Here is a 16,980-nt window from a genome sequence, read left to right as displayed (position 1 = left end):
CTACTTTTGTTGGGGGGGTGAAAGGTGCTATCGCAGGGGACGATGGGAAAAACAACCTACACATCCGGGAAAGTTGTCTGTCAAGACAGGAATATTCAAGCCACAGTTGGGACACGGAGTAGCAGTAAAACTATTCACTTTCAAACTTCGTCTAAATCATTAGATTAACTAATTTCATCGCACTTTCTTTTTGATTTGAAGTCTGGAGATTTGATTAAAATAAGAATGCTTCTGAAGGTAAGTTAATTGACAACAACCTGTTAGCTAGCATGCTAGCAAACTTGGCTAGTGGTTGCTTTGCGACGCGGACAGGCCGTGGACAACCAGCAGCAGTTGGCTTTGGTAGCTGGTTAGCTATTTAATTGAAGTTGAGTCAGTGACTGTATGCTAACTAAATACGTAGTATTTTATTCATCACTACCTTTTAGCTTTGTAGCTGGCTGGATTACATATGTTTATAACATAACATCCTACAGTCGGTACTTTTAACTACAATATTTGGTAACGTTACCCGGCTAACTTAGCTACCAGCACCATTTGTTTTCATGGTCACGTTTGCTAACGTTAGTTTAGTTGATAGGTTTTAACTTAAGTTGTATCTTATAACTAATAGTTTAGTTTTGTAGCTATCTTCCATAATGAATTGTCTGAATATATTAATTGACAGAATCTGTTGGATCATTTCAATGCTCATATCTGGGAGATTGAATTCATTCCCATTTGCTGTGTTTTATCATCCCCAGGTATTCAGCAGGATGCAGATGTGAAGTAAATCGAGTTTTGAAGCTCTTCCTGGCCCCTGATACCCTCACAGTGACTCACTGCTGTGTGCTACCCTGTTGTCCCCCTTTGGCTGTCAACCTACATGTTCTTACATGAAGAGAGGGGAGAAACCCGAAGGATATCGACAGATGCGACCAAAGACGTTCCCTGCTAGCAACTACAGTGTTAACAGCCACCAGATGCTGCAGGAAATTCGGGAGAGTCTCCGGAACATGTCCCGGCCTTCTGACTCCCCTAAGGTGGACATGGGGGGTGCTGTTATAGTGGCGCCTGAAGACCCCAGGCAGCAAGGGCGCTGCAGCAACCCCAGAAACCCCTACCACAAAGCCTTGCAGGAGATTCGCAAGTCCCTGATGCCTTATGCCAATGAGTCCAGCTCTTCTGGACAGACTGCAGAGGTTAACAAACAGATGTTGCTGGAGCTGCTGTCTGCTGGCTTTGATGAGGTATGGAGAAAATAATGTAAAAGTGAAAGTGCTTCAGCTAGGTATCTAGCGAAGGTGTGGACATGAGTCACATGATTTCGACACTAGATTTAGATTGACACACTGCACGCACATGATTGACACTCTCACACAAAACACACTCGCATACACTACATTCGCCCACACACTCATACCGACACACACACACTTTTACACTTATCATTTGCTGCTGCTACTCTGTTCTTATTATTATGATCTGTTCTGATGCCTAGTCTCTTTACCCTGCATTCATGTACAGTGCATTCTGGAAGTATTCAGACCCCTTGACTTTTTCCATATTTTGTTACATTATACAGCCTTATTCTAAAATTGATTCAATCATTTTGTCCCTCATCAATCAACACGCAAAACCCCAGAATGACAAAGGAAAAACTTTTTTTAAATACATTTTTGCAGATTAATAAAAATATAAACTGAAATAACATTTACACAAGTATTCAGACAGTACTATGTTGAAGCACCTTAGGTGGCGATTACAGCCTTGAGTCTTTTGGGGTATGACGCTACAAGCTTGGCACACCTGTATTTGGGGAGTTTCTCCCATACTTCTCAGCAGATCTTCTCAAACTATGTCCGGTTGGATGGGGAGCGTTGCTGCACAGCCATTTTCAGGTCTCTCCAGAGATGTTCAATCGGGTTCATGTCCGGGCGCTGGCTGGGCCACTGGAGGACATCCAGAGACTTGTCTCGAAGCCACTCCTGCGTTGTCTTGGCTGTTTGCTTAGGGTCGTTGTCAAGGTTGGAAGGTGAACCTTTGCCCCAGTCAGTGGAAACCGGATGCACCTGAGCTCAATTTGGAGTCTCAAAGCAAATTGTCTGAATACTTATGTAAATAAGGTATTTCTGTTTTTTAATTTTGAATACATTTGCAACCATTTCTAAAAACCTGGTTTCTCTTTGTCATAATGGGGTATTGTGTGTGTGTGTGTGTGTGTGTGTGTGTGTGTGTGTGTGTGTATTGCTGAAGATAATAAAAAAAATCAATTTTAGAATAAGGCTGAAATGTAACAAAATACTTTCTGAAGACACTATATAAACTGATTGTTTAATTAAAGCAAAACTACCAAAACGATTGCTGATGGTGAACCTGAACAATCAAAATAAAATATTGCAAGCCCTGTTCCGCAGGTATAGTTAGATGAGTTGTCCCCGGTAGCTTACTTTTCGTCCGGTAAAGCACCATTTTTCAACAGCGCATAGATAACAACAATAATTTAGCAAATTACATAGGTTGTCACTCAACTAATAAAGCCTAATGTCACGCAAGCCATTTGTGCCGCACAGATGTGCAAGTTCAGGAACAGACAGCCTACCTCGCGTTGGTCAGCACGCAGTTTGACTAGGCTACTGATATTGACTGTGGAGGTTAGGCTTGCAAAATATCTTGTAATTGATCAATGGCTGTCGACACAGTTACATGCAGTTCGACACTGAAGGAGAGGAAGCATCAGTTGTCAAAAAAGTTAGGTATTTTCGGAAGGTAGAAAGAATTTAGTATGAGGCCCAAAAAAATAGTTAACCGCCGATTTGTAAAGTCTGAATAGATTTTCTGACCGACGCATGCTACATTTGGATCAGTTTGGGCCCGCGGACCTATGCACATAAACATTTAAAGTGGGACCTATGTGTATATGTGAATCATTAAATACCTAGTAACCAGCCCACTGAGCATCAACCATCACCGGACGTCCATAGATGATGAAAAGTCAGTCCAAATCAGAGCCAATCCTAGACGTCTGTTTCACAAGTTTGGACTGCATAACATTAGTACAGTAGAGTATAGGTCAGTACAATACTGTATAGTAGTGCACACAAGTAATTAGTAGTGCACACAAGTAATTTACTGTACTTTACTGTAATGCACTGAATTCTACTGTGCTGTGCGGTGCTCATTCTAATAATTGCCAGTGTAGAATAAGGAGGAAATTCAATGTTTCTACCTTTGTACCTATTCGGCATACATCACCATGAAGAGAATGACATTCATAGTTATGCATTTCTGTATAGTTTAAAGTAGTTCATAGAGTTGTATGGTTTAACTTTGCAATCAATATTTTTTTGTTTGGTAATTGGCATAAAAGTGACATCTGAGTGATTCTGTTACTGTGGAATTGCCCTAATGCTAAAGATGTTTTCAACTCGTCAGTCACAGGACTCCTGTATTCAGCACTGAAGCGGAGTATAAAATATTTTCAATGAAACAGTATGTCATTTAAAAAGTTACTAGGATGTCTGGTTCTTTAAAAAAATGTGCACAAAAAAAGCACTTATGAATTACATTGTATTTGACAGTTGTTGAGTAGTTCCTGTTAACTTGATCTGATGTTCGTCTAACAGTACCTCGAGCAACCCTTTTGTTTCAGGTATTAATAGCTAGTAAATGTATTGTGTGCAGGAAATGGTGATCCGTGCTCTGATGCAGACCAACAGTCGCAGCGTGGAGGCAGCCATAGAGTACATTAGTAAGATGAGCTACCAAGACCCTGTGAGGGAGCAGATGGTGGATGCCCCCGCCCGCCCCGTCAATGCAGGCATGAAAGCCCACGGTAGGTGCCTGTCCTTTGTGACCAAACCTCTCCTTTTTCCAGGGTTGTTCACACGAACTTGGCTACTGTATGCGCAGACCAGCTGGCCGGTGTGTTTACGGACATATTCAATCAATCCCTATACCAGTCTGCTGTTCCCACATGCTTCAAGAGGGCCACCATTGTTCCTGTTCCCAAGAAAGCTAAGGTAACTGAGCTAAACGACTACCGCCCCGTAGCACTCACTTCCGTCATCATGAAGTGCTTTGAGAGACTAGTCAAGGACCATATCACCTCCACCCTACCTGACACCCTAGACTCACTCCAATTTGCTTACCGCCCAAATAGGTCCACAGACGATGCAATCTCAACCACACTGCACACTGCCCTAACCCATCTGGACAAGAGGAATACCTATGTGAGAATGCTGTTCATCGACTACAGCTCGGCATTCAACACCATAGTACCCTCCAAGCTCGTCATCAAGCTCGAGACCCTGAGTCTCGACCCCGCCCTGTGCAACTGGGTACTGGACTTCCTGACGGGCCGCCCCCAGGTGGTGAGGGTAGGTAACAGCATCTCCTCCCCGCTGATCCTCAACACTGGGGCCCCACAAGGGTGCGTTCTGAGCCCTCTCCTGTACTCCCTGTTCACCCACGACTGCGTGGCCACGCACACCTCCAACTCAATCATCAAGTTTGCGGACGACACAACAGTGGTAGGCTTGATTACCTACAACGACGAGACGGCCTACAGGGAGGAGTTGAGGGCCCTCGGAGTGTGGTGTCAGGAAAATAACCTCACACTCAACGTCAATAAAACTAAGGAGATTATTGTGGACTTCAGGAAACAGCAGAGGGAACACCCCCCTATCCACATCGATGGAACAGTAGTGGAGAGGGTAGCAAGTTTTAAGTTCCTCGGCATACACATCACAGACAAACTGAATTGGTCCACTCGCACAGACGGCATCGTGAAGAAGGCGCAGCATCGCCTCTTCAACCTCAGGAGGCTGAAGAAATTTGGCTCGTCACCAAAAGCACTCACAAACTTCTACAGATGCACAATCGAGAGCATCCTGGCGGGCTGTATCACCGCCTGGTACGGCAACTGCTCCGCCCTCAACCGTAAGGCTCTCCAGAGGGTAGTGAGGTCTGCACAACGCATCACCGGGGCAAACTACCTGCCCTCCAGGACACCTACACCACCCGATGTTACAGGAAGGCCATAAAGATCATCAAGGACATCAACCACTCGAGCCACTGCCTGTTCACCCCGCTATCATCCAGAAGGCGAGGTCAGTACAGGTGCATCAAAGCTGGGACCGAGAGACTGAAAAACAGCTTCTATCTCAAGGCCATCAGACTGTTAAACAGCCACCACTAACATTGAGTGGCTGCTGCCAACACACTGACACTGACTCAACTCCAGCCACTTTAATAATGGGAATTGATGGGAAATTATGTAAATTTATCACTAGCCACTTTAAACAATGCTACCTTATATAATGTTACTTACCCTACATTATTCATCTCATATGCATACGTATACACTGTACTCTATATCATCGATTGCATCCTTATGTAATACATGTATCACTAGCCACTTTAACTATGCCACTTTGTTTACATACTCATCTCATATGTATATACTGTACTCGATACCATCTACTGTATCTTGCCTATGCTGCTCTGTACCTTCACTCATTCATATATCCTTATGTACATATTCTTTATCCCCTTACACTTGTGTCTATAAGGTAGTAGTTTAGGAATTGTTAGTTAGATTACTTGTTGGTTATTACTGCATTGTCGGAACTAGAAGCACAAGCATTTCGCTACACTCGCATTAACATCTGCTAACCATGTGTATGTGACAAATCAAATTTGATTTGATTTGTTGTTGCAGAATCTAGCGCTAGACTATTTGTCGCTGGAGATGCAATAGATTGTTGTTGAGGGAACAAGATTCTGTTGAACAACTGCTTTGGGAGAAGGGAGTGTGTTTGAATTGAGAATGCTGTACAAGGCATGAGTTTGCGCTCTGTTGATATAGCTGTAACATCTTCTGCAAACACAATGATTCTTCTCTATATGCTGCTTTTTAACTGTAGTTTTTCTTTCCATCGTTGCAGGTTCCTCTCATATCCAGCAGCCTGTGCTGAGGAGGCAGAGCTGGAAGGGTTCCAAGGAGTCCCTGGTTCAGAGACATGGCCACATGAGGGTGGAGGGGATGGTGTACCGTTCAGACAGCCCTGGACCCCAGGGTGACCTGGCAGGACGAGGCCCTCCCCCAGCCTTCCCACAGGGCCACCCTGGCAACAACCAACGGGTCAACCCTCCCCTACCCCCTCAGGTGCGCAGTGTCACCCCTCCCCCAAATAGGGGTGGAACCCCACCTCCACCCTCCTGGGACAGTAACCCCTCCACCAAGCGCTTCTCTGGCAACATGGATTACCTGGTGCCCCGGATCTCTCCCGTTCCCCAAGGAGCCTGGCCCGATGGCTACTCAGCCCCCCAGAACCAGAGGGGTATCAGCCCAGTGCCCATGGGCCGTCAGCCCATCATCATGCAGAGCTCTGGGGGGAACAAGTTCAGCTTCCCATCCGGCTGGTCTCAGAACGGCTCCCCTCAACCAGACTACATGGGACACCAGAGTGGTAGTAGCAGACAACCCCCTCCCCCTTACCCAGTGAACCAGAGCAGCAGACAAAGCCCCACCGCTCAGCAGATGCAGGCCGGAGGTCCTGCCTCGTCCCCATCCTACATCAACGATGGTAACCTCCCCCAGTCCATGATGGTGCCTAACCGGAACAGTCACAATCTTGACATGTACAATCTTGACATGTACAACATAGGTGGGCCTCAGTCCTGGACCCAAGCCCCCCTCGGCCAGCCCCAGTCCTCCCCAGGTAGCAGCAACCAGGACATGTCCCCCTCATGGCAGCAGCACAGCATCCCTGTCCGATCCAACTCCTTCAACAGCCACCAGATGAGCAACAGGCAGGGCCACCCAGCCAGCTCCCAACCCTCTGCCACCACAGTGACAGCCATCACCCAGGCCCCCATCCTGAGGCCCGTTAAGAGTATGCGTGTGCAGAAGCCTGAACTACACACTGCTGTGGCCCCCACACACCCACCCTGGATGCACCATCCCCCACCCTCTCCATCTCCCACTACCTACCAGGAGCCTCTACCAGCAGCGCCCATGCCCCATGTACCCATTACAGTAGCAGAGGTGCCCAGTTACCAGGGTCCTCCACCCCCGTACCCCAAACACCTTCTCCAACAGCCTGCTGCACCCTGCCCTGCCTATGACCCAGGGCTCAAGCCCAGTACTGGGAGAGAGGAGGCTGCAGAGGAAGAGGAGTGTAGCAGCAGCTCTAATGACAAGCCGGAAGGCCCATACTCTGCTGCCATGGGAACAGATAAAGAGAATAAACAGATCACCACATCTCCGGTGCCTATGCGCCGGAACAACAAAGACGAGGAGCGGCGGGGAGACCCCAGAGTGTCACTCTACTCTCCCCAGGCCTTCAAGTTCTTCATGGAGCAGCACGTTGAGAACGTTCTGAAGAACCACCAAATGAGGATCCATAGGAAGAAGCAGCTGGAGAGTGAGATGCAGAGGGTGAGTCCACAGGCACTACTTATAATTAGTGATGCACCGTTATTACATTTTTGACCAATACCAATATCCAATATTTTCCTTGACAAAAAAAAAACTATACCGATATAATACAAAAACATTGCGGCCTTTTAAGCATTCTAGTACAGTTAACACACACGCACACACACGGACGCAGCGGTCTAAGGCACTGCATCTCAGTGCAAGAGGCGTCACTACAGTCCCTGGTTCGAATCCAGGCTGTATCACATCTGGCCATGATTGGGCAGCGCACAATTGGTCCAGCATTGTCCGGGTGCGGCGGTCATTGTAAATAAGTGTTTGTTCTTAACTGAATTGCCTAGTTAACCTGTTGAGATGAGCAATCCCGTATCCGGGATCCTATTTATAGCCTCAAGCTCATTACCATAACGCAATGTTAACTATTCATGAAAATCGCAAATGAAATTAAATAAATATATTTGCTCTCAAGCTTAGCCTTTTGTTAACAACACTGTCATCTCAGATTTTCAAAATATGCTTTTGAACCATAGCTAAACAAGCATTTGTGTAAGAGTTGATAGCTAGCATAGCATTAAGCCTAGCATTCAGCATGCAACATTTTCACAAAAACAAGAAAAGCATTCAAATAAAATAATTTACCTTTGAAGAACTTCAGATGTTTTCAATCAGGAGACTCTCAGTTAGATAGCAAATGTTCAGTTTTTCCAAAAAGATTATTTGTGTAGGACAAATCGCTCTGTTTTGTTCATCACGTTTGGGTAAGAAAAACCCCGAAAATTAAGTCATTACAGCACAAACTTTTTTCCAAATGAACTCCATAATATCGACAGAAACATGGCAAACGTTGTTTAGAATCACTCCTCAAGGTGTTTTTCACATATCTATCGATGATAAATCATTCGTGGCAGTTGACTTTCTCCTCTGAAGAAAATGGAAACGTGCATGGAGCTGGAGATAACGCAATAATTTCGACGGAGGACACCGGGCGGACACCTGGTAAATGTAGTCTCTTATGGTCAATCTTCCAATGATATGCCTACAAATACGTCACAATGCTGCAGACACCTTGGGGAAACAACAGAAAGTGCAGGCTCATTCCTGGCGGATTCACAGCCATTTAAGGAGACATTGGAACACAGCACATTCAAAATCTGGACCCTTTCCTGTATGAAATTTCATCTTGGTTTCGCCTGTAGCATTAGTTCTGGGGCACTCACAGATAATATATTTGCAGTTTTGGAAACGTCAGAGTTTTTTCTTTCCAAAGCTGTCAATTACATGCATAGTCGAGCATATTTTCGTGACAAAATATCTTGTTTAAAACGGAAACGTTTTTTATCCAAAAATTAAAAGAGCACCCCCTATCTCGAAGAAGTTAAATAAAGGTTACACACACACCACACTGACAAAAGTTATTTTGTTACCATTTACAGTTGAAGTCGGAAGTTTACTTACACTTAGGTTGGAGTCAATAAAACTTGTTTTTCAACCACTCCGCTAGCGGAACATTGACAACATCCGGTGAAATTGCAGAGCACGAAATTCAAAATAAATTATTAGAAATATTTAACTTTCATAAAATCACTAGTGCAATACACCAAAATACAGCTTAACTTCTTGTTAATCCAGCCACCGTGTCAGATTTCAAAAAGGCTTTACAGCGAAAGCAAACCATGCTATTATCTGACGACAGCACCCCACCATACAAACACATGACAGTCATATTTCAACCCGCCAGGCGCGACACAAAACTCAGAAATAACGATATAATTCATGCCTTACCTTTGAAGATTCTTCTGTTGGCACTACAAAATGTCCCATAAACATCACAAACGGTCCTTTTGTTCGATAAACTCCGTTATATCCCCAAAATGTCAATTTATTTGACGCGTTTGATTCAGGAAAAACACTGGTTCCAACTCGCCCAACATGACTACAAATTATCTAAAAGGTTACCTGTAAACTTGGTCCAAACTTTTCAAACAACTTTCCTAGTCCAACTTTACGTATTTTAAAACATAAATAATTGATCAAATTTAAGACAGAATAAACTGTGTTCAATAGCGGATTAAAAAATGAAAGTGGAGCGAGCGCCAGGTCGCACGCACCAAACAAAACAGTACGCTAGACTCGACACCCAGAAAGGAAAGCGCTACTTCTTCAGAGAAGTTCAGAGAGGAAAAAGTCGTGGAAGAGACAAAAAGTGAGTAAAAAACACCCTAAATATGTTTAGAACTACAAATGAGCAAGCTGCAGAGAGTGGCACACACAGTGAATAAGAACCAGATATTTGAGGCTTTACTCCTCCTCCATCACTTTATGGACCCCATTGTTAATCCCCGTCACAACAGAGGCATTGTCAGTCCCTATCCCCAGGAGTTTCTCTTTTTTAAGACAACACTTCTCGAGGAAAGCCACAACAGCACGGGCTATAGATTTGGCATCTCCTCCCTCCAACTCAACAAGCCCCAAAAATGTTGATAACATTGTCTGCTTGGTGTCACTAAAGTACCATATCACAACCCCCAGGTACTTAGAAACACTTACATCCGTGGACTCATCGAGGAGGAGGCTGAAACGCTGCTCACCCACATCTGCGACCAAGTTTTTCAGAAAGTATGGTGCTAGAACAGCATTAATAATTTCTGTGCACTTTGTCCTGTGCATTTTGAAGTGGGTAGCAGCAGTGGAGTCTGAGAAAGCAGCTCTCTACATGCTTCTCCAATGTGATCACATGACAGCATGGAACAATGTTCAGCAAGTTTTTTAACCATAAATGGCAGCTTGTTTTGGGTGGAACTGTTATAAGGCTTTGCCTTGAGCATGTTTTTGAGTTGTCATGTGTTTATTTTACATCACTAAGTTTGGCGTAGAAATCAGCCTTACAATACAGGCAGTATGCCCGTGTATCATCTCCAATAAACGTGTTCAACCAGCCTTTAAATTCAGGGTTTGATTCCCACTCCTTTCTGTATTTTTTAGTGTACAGTTTAGACTGAGACATGATGAGCTAGCCAGCTAGATGTTTAGCTTATGTCACCATGATGCAGTGGACAAGGTGAGTAAGTGACAGAGGCTGTGTGAGTCAAATGCAGTGATTCATTTGGTGCAGTGATTTATTTTAGACAAAGAACATTTTACATTTACATCCCGCCCTGAATGTAAGCCAGGGCGTGATCCGCCAGTGGCGGATTCCCGCATGTGCGATTCATTTGCAGTCTGGACACGGAGGGGTGAACATCTCCTGCTCTGACTGCAGCTGGGAGGGAATTTGGTCCAATTCACAGGAATACAGGGTAATACATTATCAACTGAAAAGCCAAAATGTACACAAATGGATTTCGAATGTCCTCACGCAGTCTTAGTTTTCAATATTTCTCTCTTTCTTACTATTTCTTTCCTGTTCAAGCTGTATGTTAATTGTTTTTTAATGTTCTATTCTTTCTGTCTGCTTCGCTCTCTTTCTCTCCTGTTCTCTACTTGCTGTCACTAACAGCTGATGTAGAAGGTTAAAGTATCATCTATCAATGCCGTGACCTGAATAGTCCACACAGATCAGTGACCAAGTAAGCCGCTGTTGAAAGATTTACCTTTTTTTAATTGAACAGCATGAAGCCCTCTGACTGACAGCAACACCAACTCCGTAGGGAGAGGCATGCCTGTCCATCCACTTCCATGATAGTGCTCCGCTGCAGCATATATTAACACCTTGCTTGCCAAGAATACTAGCCTTATTGAGAATGTCTGCTATATACGCAAAAGTATGTGGACACCACTTCAAATGAGTGGATTCGGTTATTTCAGCCACATCCGTTACTGACAGATGTATAAAATCGAGCACACAGCCAGGCAATCTCTATAGACAAACACTGGCAGTAGAATAGCCTTACTGAAGAGCTCAGTGACTTTCAACATGATACTGTCATAGGATGCCACCTTTCCAACAAGTCAGTTTATCAAATTTCTGCCCTGCTAGAGATGCCCTGGTCAACTGTAAGTGAAACATCTAGGAGCAACAACAGCTCAGCCGTGAAGTGGTAGGCCACACAAGCTTACAGAACGGGACCGCCGAGTGCTGAAGCGCATACAAATCATCTTTCCACGGTTGCAACACTCACTACTACCGAGTTCCAAATTGCCTCTGGAAGCAACATCAGCGCAAGAACTGTTTGTCGGGAGCTACATGAAATGGCTTTTCATGGTCGAGCAGCCGTACAAAAGCCTAAGATCACCATGTGCATTCCCAAGCGTCAGCTGGAGTAGTGTAAAGCTCGCCGCCATTGGACTCTGGAGCAGTGGAAACGCGTTCTCTGGGGTCATGAATCATGCTTCACCATCTGGCAGTCCAACGGACAAATCTGGGTTTGGCAGATGCCAGGAGAACGCTACTTGCCCGAATGCATACTGTCAACTGTAAAGTTTGGTGGAGGAGGAATATTGGTCTGAGGCTGTTTTTTGTGGTTCGAGCTAGGCCCCACAGCATACAATGACATTCTAGACGATTCTGTGCTTCCAACTTTGTGGCAACAGTTTGGGTAAGGTCCTTTCCTGTTTCAACATGATAATGCCCCTGTGCACAAAGCGAGGTCCATACAGAAATAGTTTGTCGAGATCGGTGTGGAAGAACTTGACTGACCTGCACAGAGCCCTGACACCTTTGGGATGAATTGGTACGCCGACTGCAAGCCAGGCCTAATCGCCCAACATCAGTGCCCGACTTCACTAAGGCTCTCGTGGCTGAATGGAAGCAGCAATGTTCCAACATTGAGTGGAAAGCCTTACCAGAAGAGTGGAGGCTGGTATAGAAGCAAAGGGGGGACCAACTCTATATCATTGCCCATGAATTTGGAATGAGATGTTCAACAAGCAGGTGTCCACATACCTTTGGTCATATAGTGTATCTTTTATTTTTTTTAACCTGTGTTTTCCAATGTTTTAATGGTTACTATTTTGTGTTACCTTACCTTGGCCTGCATCCTACCAGTTTGAATTCATTGCTTTGCTAATGCATCTTGGTTTTATTTTATGTTCCTAGTGAATATTCTGTGGTGCTCTCTTAAATAAACCATTTTTGGGGAGATCTCCATGATGGGCCTGAATGTAAATTGTCATCTTTTGCTATTTAGGTTGGGTTGTCAGGTGATGCCCAGGAGCAGATGCGCATGATGCTGTCTCAGAAAGAGTCCAACTACATCCGACTGAAGCGGGCCAAGATGGACAAGTCCATGTTCAAGAGGATCAAGACCCTGGGCATCGGAGCCTTTGGAGAGGTGTGTCTAGCCCGGAAGGAGGACACGGGAGCCCTGTACGCCATGAAGACGCTGCGCAAGAAGGACGTTCTCCTCAGGAACCAGGTGGCCCATGTCAAGGCAGAGCGAGACATCCTGGCTGAGGCTGATAATGAGTGGGTGGTGCGGCTCTACTACTCCTTCCAGGACAAGGACAACCTGTACTTTGTGATGGACTACATCCCCGGGGGTGACATGATGAGTCTGCTGATCAGGCTGGGCCTCTTCAAAGAGGACTTGGCTCAGTTTTACATCGCTGAGCTCACCTGCGCTGTGGAGAGCGTGCACAAGATGGGCTTCATCCACCGCGACATTAAGCCAGACAACATCCTCATAGACCGGGACGGACACATCAAGCTCACCGACTTTGGGCTCTGCACCGGCTTCCGTTGGACGCACGACTCAAAGTACTACCAGAGTGGTTAGTATGATCCATCCCTTAAGATGCTTGTTGCTGCTTCAATCCAAGAGGATGGTTTAGGCTTTGGGGTAATACTGTTCTCCCTCTCTTCATTGTCAGTAAAGCCAAGCTAATCTTTGTGTCATGTGTCTCTCTCCGTAGGAGACCATGTTCGGCAGGACAGCATGGACTTCAGTAAGGAATGGGAGCAGGACCCAGCTAACTGTCGCTGCGCAGACCGGCTCAAGCCCCTGGAGAGGAGGAAGGCGAGGCAACACCAGCGCTGCCTGGCCCACTCCCTGGTGGGGACACCCAACTACATCGCTCCAGAGGTGCTGCTCAGAACAGGTAAGCCTGTGTAAGAGGAAGTTGAATCTGCTATGGGGATTTGGAAATATAATTGGTGATCTTTGAATTACTAGTGTAGAAGTGATATTTTAAGCTTAATGTGTGAAAGGTTATTTTTCTCTTGTGCACCATGTTATTGTCTCTAACATGTGACTGTGTTAACTCTCTGTTCAAGGATACACCCAACTGTGTGATTGGTGGAGTGTTGGTGTCATTCTGTATGAAATGGTGGTTGGGCAGCCTCCTTTCTTAACAACTACACCCCTGGAAACCCAGCTCAAGGTAAATCAACCATTTAAAAATGTTGGCTTGGCTTGTCAGGTGTTGTCCTCTGCTCTCTATTAAACGGTCTGGTTCTGTCTCGTACGCAGGTGATAAACTGGCAGACCACCCTGCACATCCCCCCTCAAGCCAAGCTGAGCCCCGAGGCATCGGACCTCATCATTAAACTATGCCGCGGCCCCGAGGATCGCCTCGGCAAGAACGGTGCCGACGAGATCAAGGTGCAGCCCTTCTTCAAGACCATCGACTTCTCTAGTGACCTGCGGCAGATGCAGCCGGCCCCCTACGTACCCACCATCGCTCACTGCACAGACACCTCCAACTTTGACCCGGTGGACCCAGACAAGCTGTGGAGCAGAGATAACGAAGCCGAGGGCAAACACAATGACACCCTCAATGGGTGGTTCAAGAACGGCAAGCACCCCGAGCACGCCTTCTACGAGTTCACCTTCCGCCGCTTCTTTGACGACAACGGCCACCCCTACAGCTGTCCCAAACCCATTGGCATAGAGTATGAGGAGGGATCTGATGGGGACGAGGCAGACTCTGAGGCCCCGGCACAGGAGGAGGGAGACCAGGACGAGAGCCGCAGGGGGGCACAGGGCCGTGATTTGGTCTATGTGTAGTATCTTCTATGAACATCTTTGTTCTGCTGGTTTATTGGTACATAATGTCTTTGAAACAGGTTGCTGGTTTGTAAGAGAGCGGGTCAGGAGTTGGGTATATTACGTGTGTGTGGACGTGTTTAACTGTTCTTGTGGGGACCAGAAGTCAAATGCTATTTCTATGGGGTTTAGGGTTAGGGTTAGAATTGGGGTTAGAATTACATTAAGGGTTAGGTGCTAGGGTTAAGGTTAGGGAAAAATCGGATTTTGAATGGGACTGAATTGTGTCCCCCAAAAGGTTAGCTGTACAAGACTGTGTTCTCAGCCCCTTCTTCTGCGGAACAATTAGGACCAGATATAATTGTACCATACAGAACAGATACATGGTACACAACTACACTACAGTATAGTCTCTCTACACTACAGTCTGTAGGAGGAGGGTTTAGTCTTTCACACTACAGGTGTATTCATGGAGTTGTACAGGGTAAGCTTTATATGCTGTCTGACATTGAACAGACCAATGAATTGAAAGCAAAAATATCAGGGTGCTCTTCGAAGACTTACAAACCCTGTTTTAAGCCTTCATTTGTTAAGGATACTACAAACTGGTGATGCTAGTTGATACTCATAAGTATGGGATTTATTTTTTTTACTTTATTTTTTGACAATTGTCTTAATTTATATTTTAATAGGTCTATTGCAATGGGGATATATTAGTGATATCACTCTGGTAGAATTTGCAGGGATAAGTACATCTTGAATTTTTCATTGCTGTGCCTTTGATCTTCTGCTCTTTTACCAAATACTGTATAGAGGGGCATTTTAAACTAGACTTAGTTGATTGAACTAGGGATTTGTGTATTTTTCTAATTTATACATAACATTTATTTATAAATTGTTGTACACATTTGATGTAAATATTTTCTCTATCTATTTGATTGGTTAGTTGATATTCATTAGGGCAGGCCCTCTGCATTATTCAAACCTCTTTCCTGTAATAATTAGTAGTGATCATTCCACTGTCTATTTTGTTTCCTTGTTTCTGAAAAAGGCCAATCTGAAAGGTACCTTTTTATGTAATGATACTAAAGTAAATGAAGAGATGGCATGACTGGGGCCGACAAGCTCCGTTATGCTATGTACAGGGCATTTTCTTCTCTCTCATTCACTTCCACAGTAGCATCTGCCTTCATCACTTCTGACATAGTGTCTCAACCAAGCACTATGCTGTGTATGTATGAGCTCACTGACACGTCGAACCTGTTCATGAAGGACTGATACCATACTGAAAAAGGAATTATAAATTGGCGGTCTTTAGTAGCTCATAGTGGATAGCTGGGTCACCTCCCCTATCCCATATTTTGCCTTTATTAGTGACTTGGAAAGATTTTTATGTAGTTGTATGTAATATGTACTGTTGTTGTTGAAATCATGTAAAGATTACATAATTAGATTTATGGTGTAAATGTTTTGGGAGGGGGATTGGGAGAAGGGCTAATGAATAAAGAATGTAAAGCACTTCCACAAATTCCATTTTCTTGGCCTTTCACACCTGGAACTATCCAATACAGACTGCTCTATAGTACTCTCCAGGGGTATTCAACTCTTACGCTATGAGGTCTGGAGCCTGCTGGTTTTGTGCTCGATCTGATAATTGGCCACACCTGGTATCCCAGGTCTAAATCAAGTCACTGAACAGTGTTGGGAAAAGTACCAAATGGTCATACTTGAGTAAAAGTAAAGATAACTTAATAGAAAATTAGTCAAGTGAAAGTCACTCAGTACAATCCTACTTGAGTAAAAGTCAAAAGTATTTGGTTTTAAATATTCTTAAGGATCAAAACTAAATGTAATTGCTCAAATATACTTAGGTATTAAAAGTAAAAGTATGAATCATTTCAAATTTCTTATTTTAAACATAACAGATGGCACCATTTTATTGTTTTTTAAATTTACGGACAGCCAGGAGCACGCTCCAACACTCAGACATAATCTAAAATGAAGCATGTGTTCAGTGAGTCTGCCAGATCAGAGGCAGTAGAGATGACCAGGGACGTTCTCTTGATAAGCGTGTACATTAGAATATTTTCCTGTCCTGCTAAGCATTCAAAATGTAATGAGTATTTTTGGATGTCAGGGAAAATACACTGCTCAAAAAAAATAAAGGGAACACTAAAATAACACATCCTAGATCTGAATGAAATATTCTTAAATACTTTTTTCTTTACATAGTTGAATGTGCTGACAACAAAAACACAAAAATGATCAATGGAAATAAAATTTATCAACCCATGGAGGTCTGGATTTAGAGTCACACACTACAGGCTGATCCAACTTTGAGTCAAAATGAGGCTCAGTAGTGTGTGGCCTCCACGTGCCTGTATGACCTCCCTACTTCGCCTGGGCATGCTCCTGATGAGGTGGCGGATGGTCTCCTGAGGGATCTCCTCCCAGAACTAGACTAAAGCATCCGCCAACTCCTGGACAGTCTGTGGTGCAACGTGGCGTTGGTGGATGGAGCGAGACATGATGTCCCAGATGTGCTCAATTGGATTCAGGGCCAACCGCACCAGCATATGGTCTCACAAGGGGCTACCTCTGGCGAGCACATTGGAGGGCTGTGCGGCCCCCCAA

The 16,980-nt window shown here is 44.7% G+C and overlaps 1 protein-coding gene across 2 annotated transcripts; it reads left to right on the top strand.

The window, feature by feature from the left end:
- The first annotated feature begins 14 nt into the window (after positions 1-14).
- Positions 15-15,864, top strand: LOC118386824 (serine/threonine-protein kinase LATS1-like). 2 transcript variants are annotated; one of them, XM_035774698.2, is made up of 8 exons: positions 18-237; positions 744-1,229; positions 3,664-3,814; positions 5,928-7,423; positions 12,550-13,132; positions 13,274-13,459; positions 13,635-13,741; positions 13,831-15,864. In XM_035774698.2, exons 2-8 carry the CDS (start codon positions 876-878, stop codon positions 14,365-14,367), a joined length of 3,414 nt encoding a protein of 1,137 aa, XP_035630591.1. In that variant the 5' UTR covers positions 18-237; positions 744-875; the 3' UTR covers positions 14,368-15,864. The 2 variants fall into 2 exon arrangements, with proteins under 2 accessions (XP_035630592.1, XP_035630591.1); XM_035774699.2 differs by lacking the exons at positions 12,550-13,132; positions 13,274-13,459; positions 13,635-13,741; positions 13,831-15,864 and adding an exon at positions 9,953-10,717 and having other exon boundaries at positions 15-237.
- The last annotated feature ends 1,116 nt before the right edge of the window (positions 15,865-16,980 follow it).

This window comes from Oncorhynchus keta, chromosome 8 (assembly GCF_023373465.1).
Source record: "Oncorhynchus keta strain PuntledgeMale-10-30-2019 chromosome 8, Oket_V2, whole genome shotgun sequence".
NCBI lineage: Eukaryota > Metazoa > Chordata > Actinopteri > Salmoniformes > Salmonidae > Oncorhynchus > Oncorhynchus keta.
The sequence above is the reverse complement of the archived record's forward strand: the minus strand, read 5'-3'. Positions and strand labels throughout refer to the sequence as shown.

Coding starts and splice junctions, on each gene's coding strand:
- LOC118386824 (XM_035774698.2), top strand. CDS start 876: ATGAAGAGAGGGGAGAAACCCGAAGGATATCGACAGATGCGACCAAAG. Junction 3,815..5,927: donor TGCAGGCATGAAAGCCCACG/GTAGGTGCCTGT, acceptor CCATCGTTGCAG/GTTCCTCTCATATCCAGCAG. Junction 13,460..13,634: donor AGAGGTGCTGCTCAGAACAG/GTAAGCCTGTGT, acceptor TCTCTGTTCAAG/GATACACCCAACTGTGTGAT.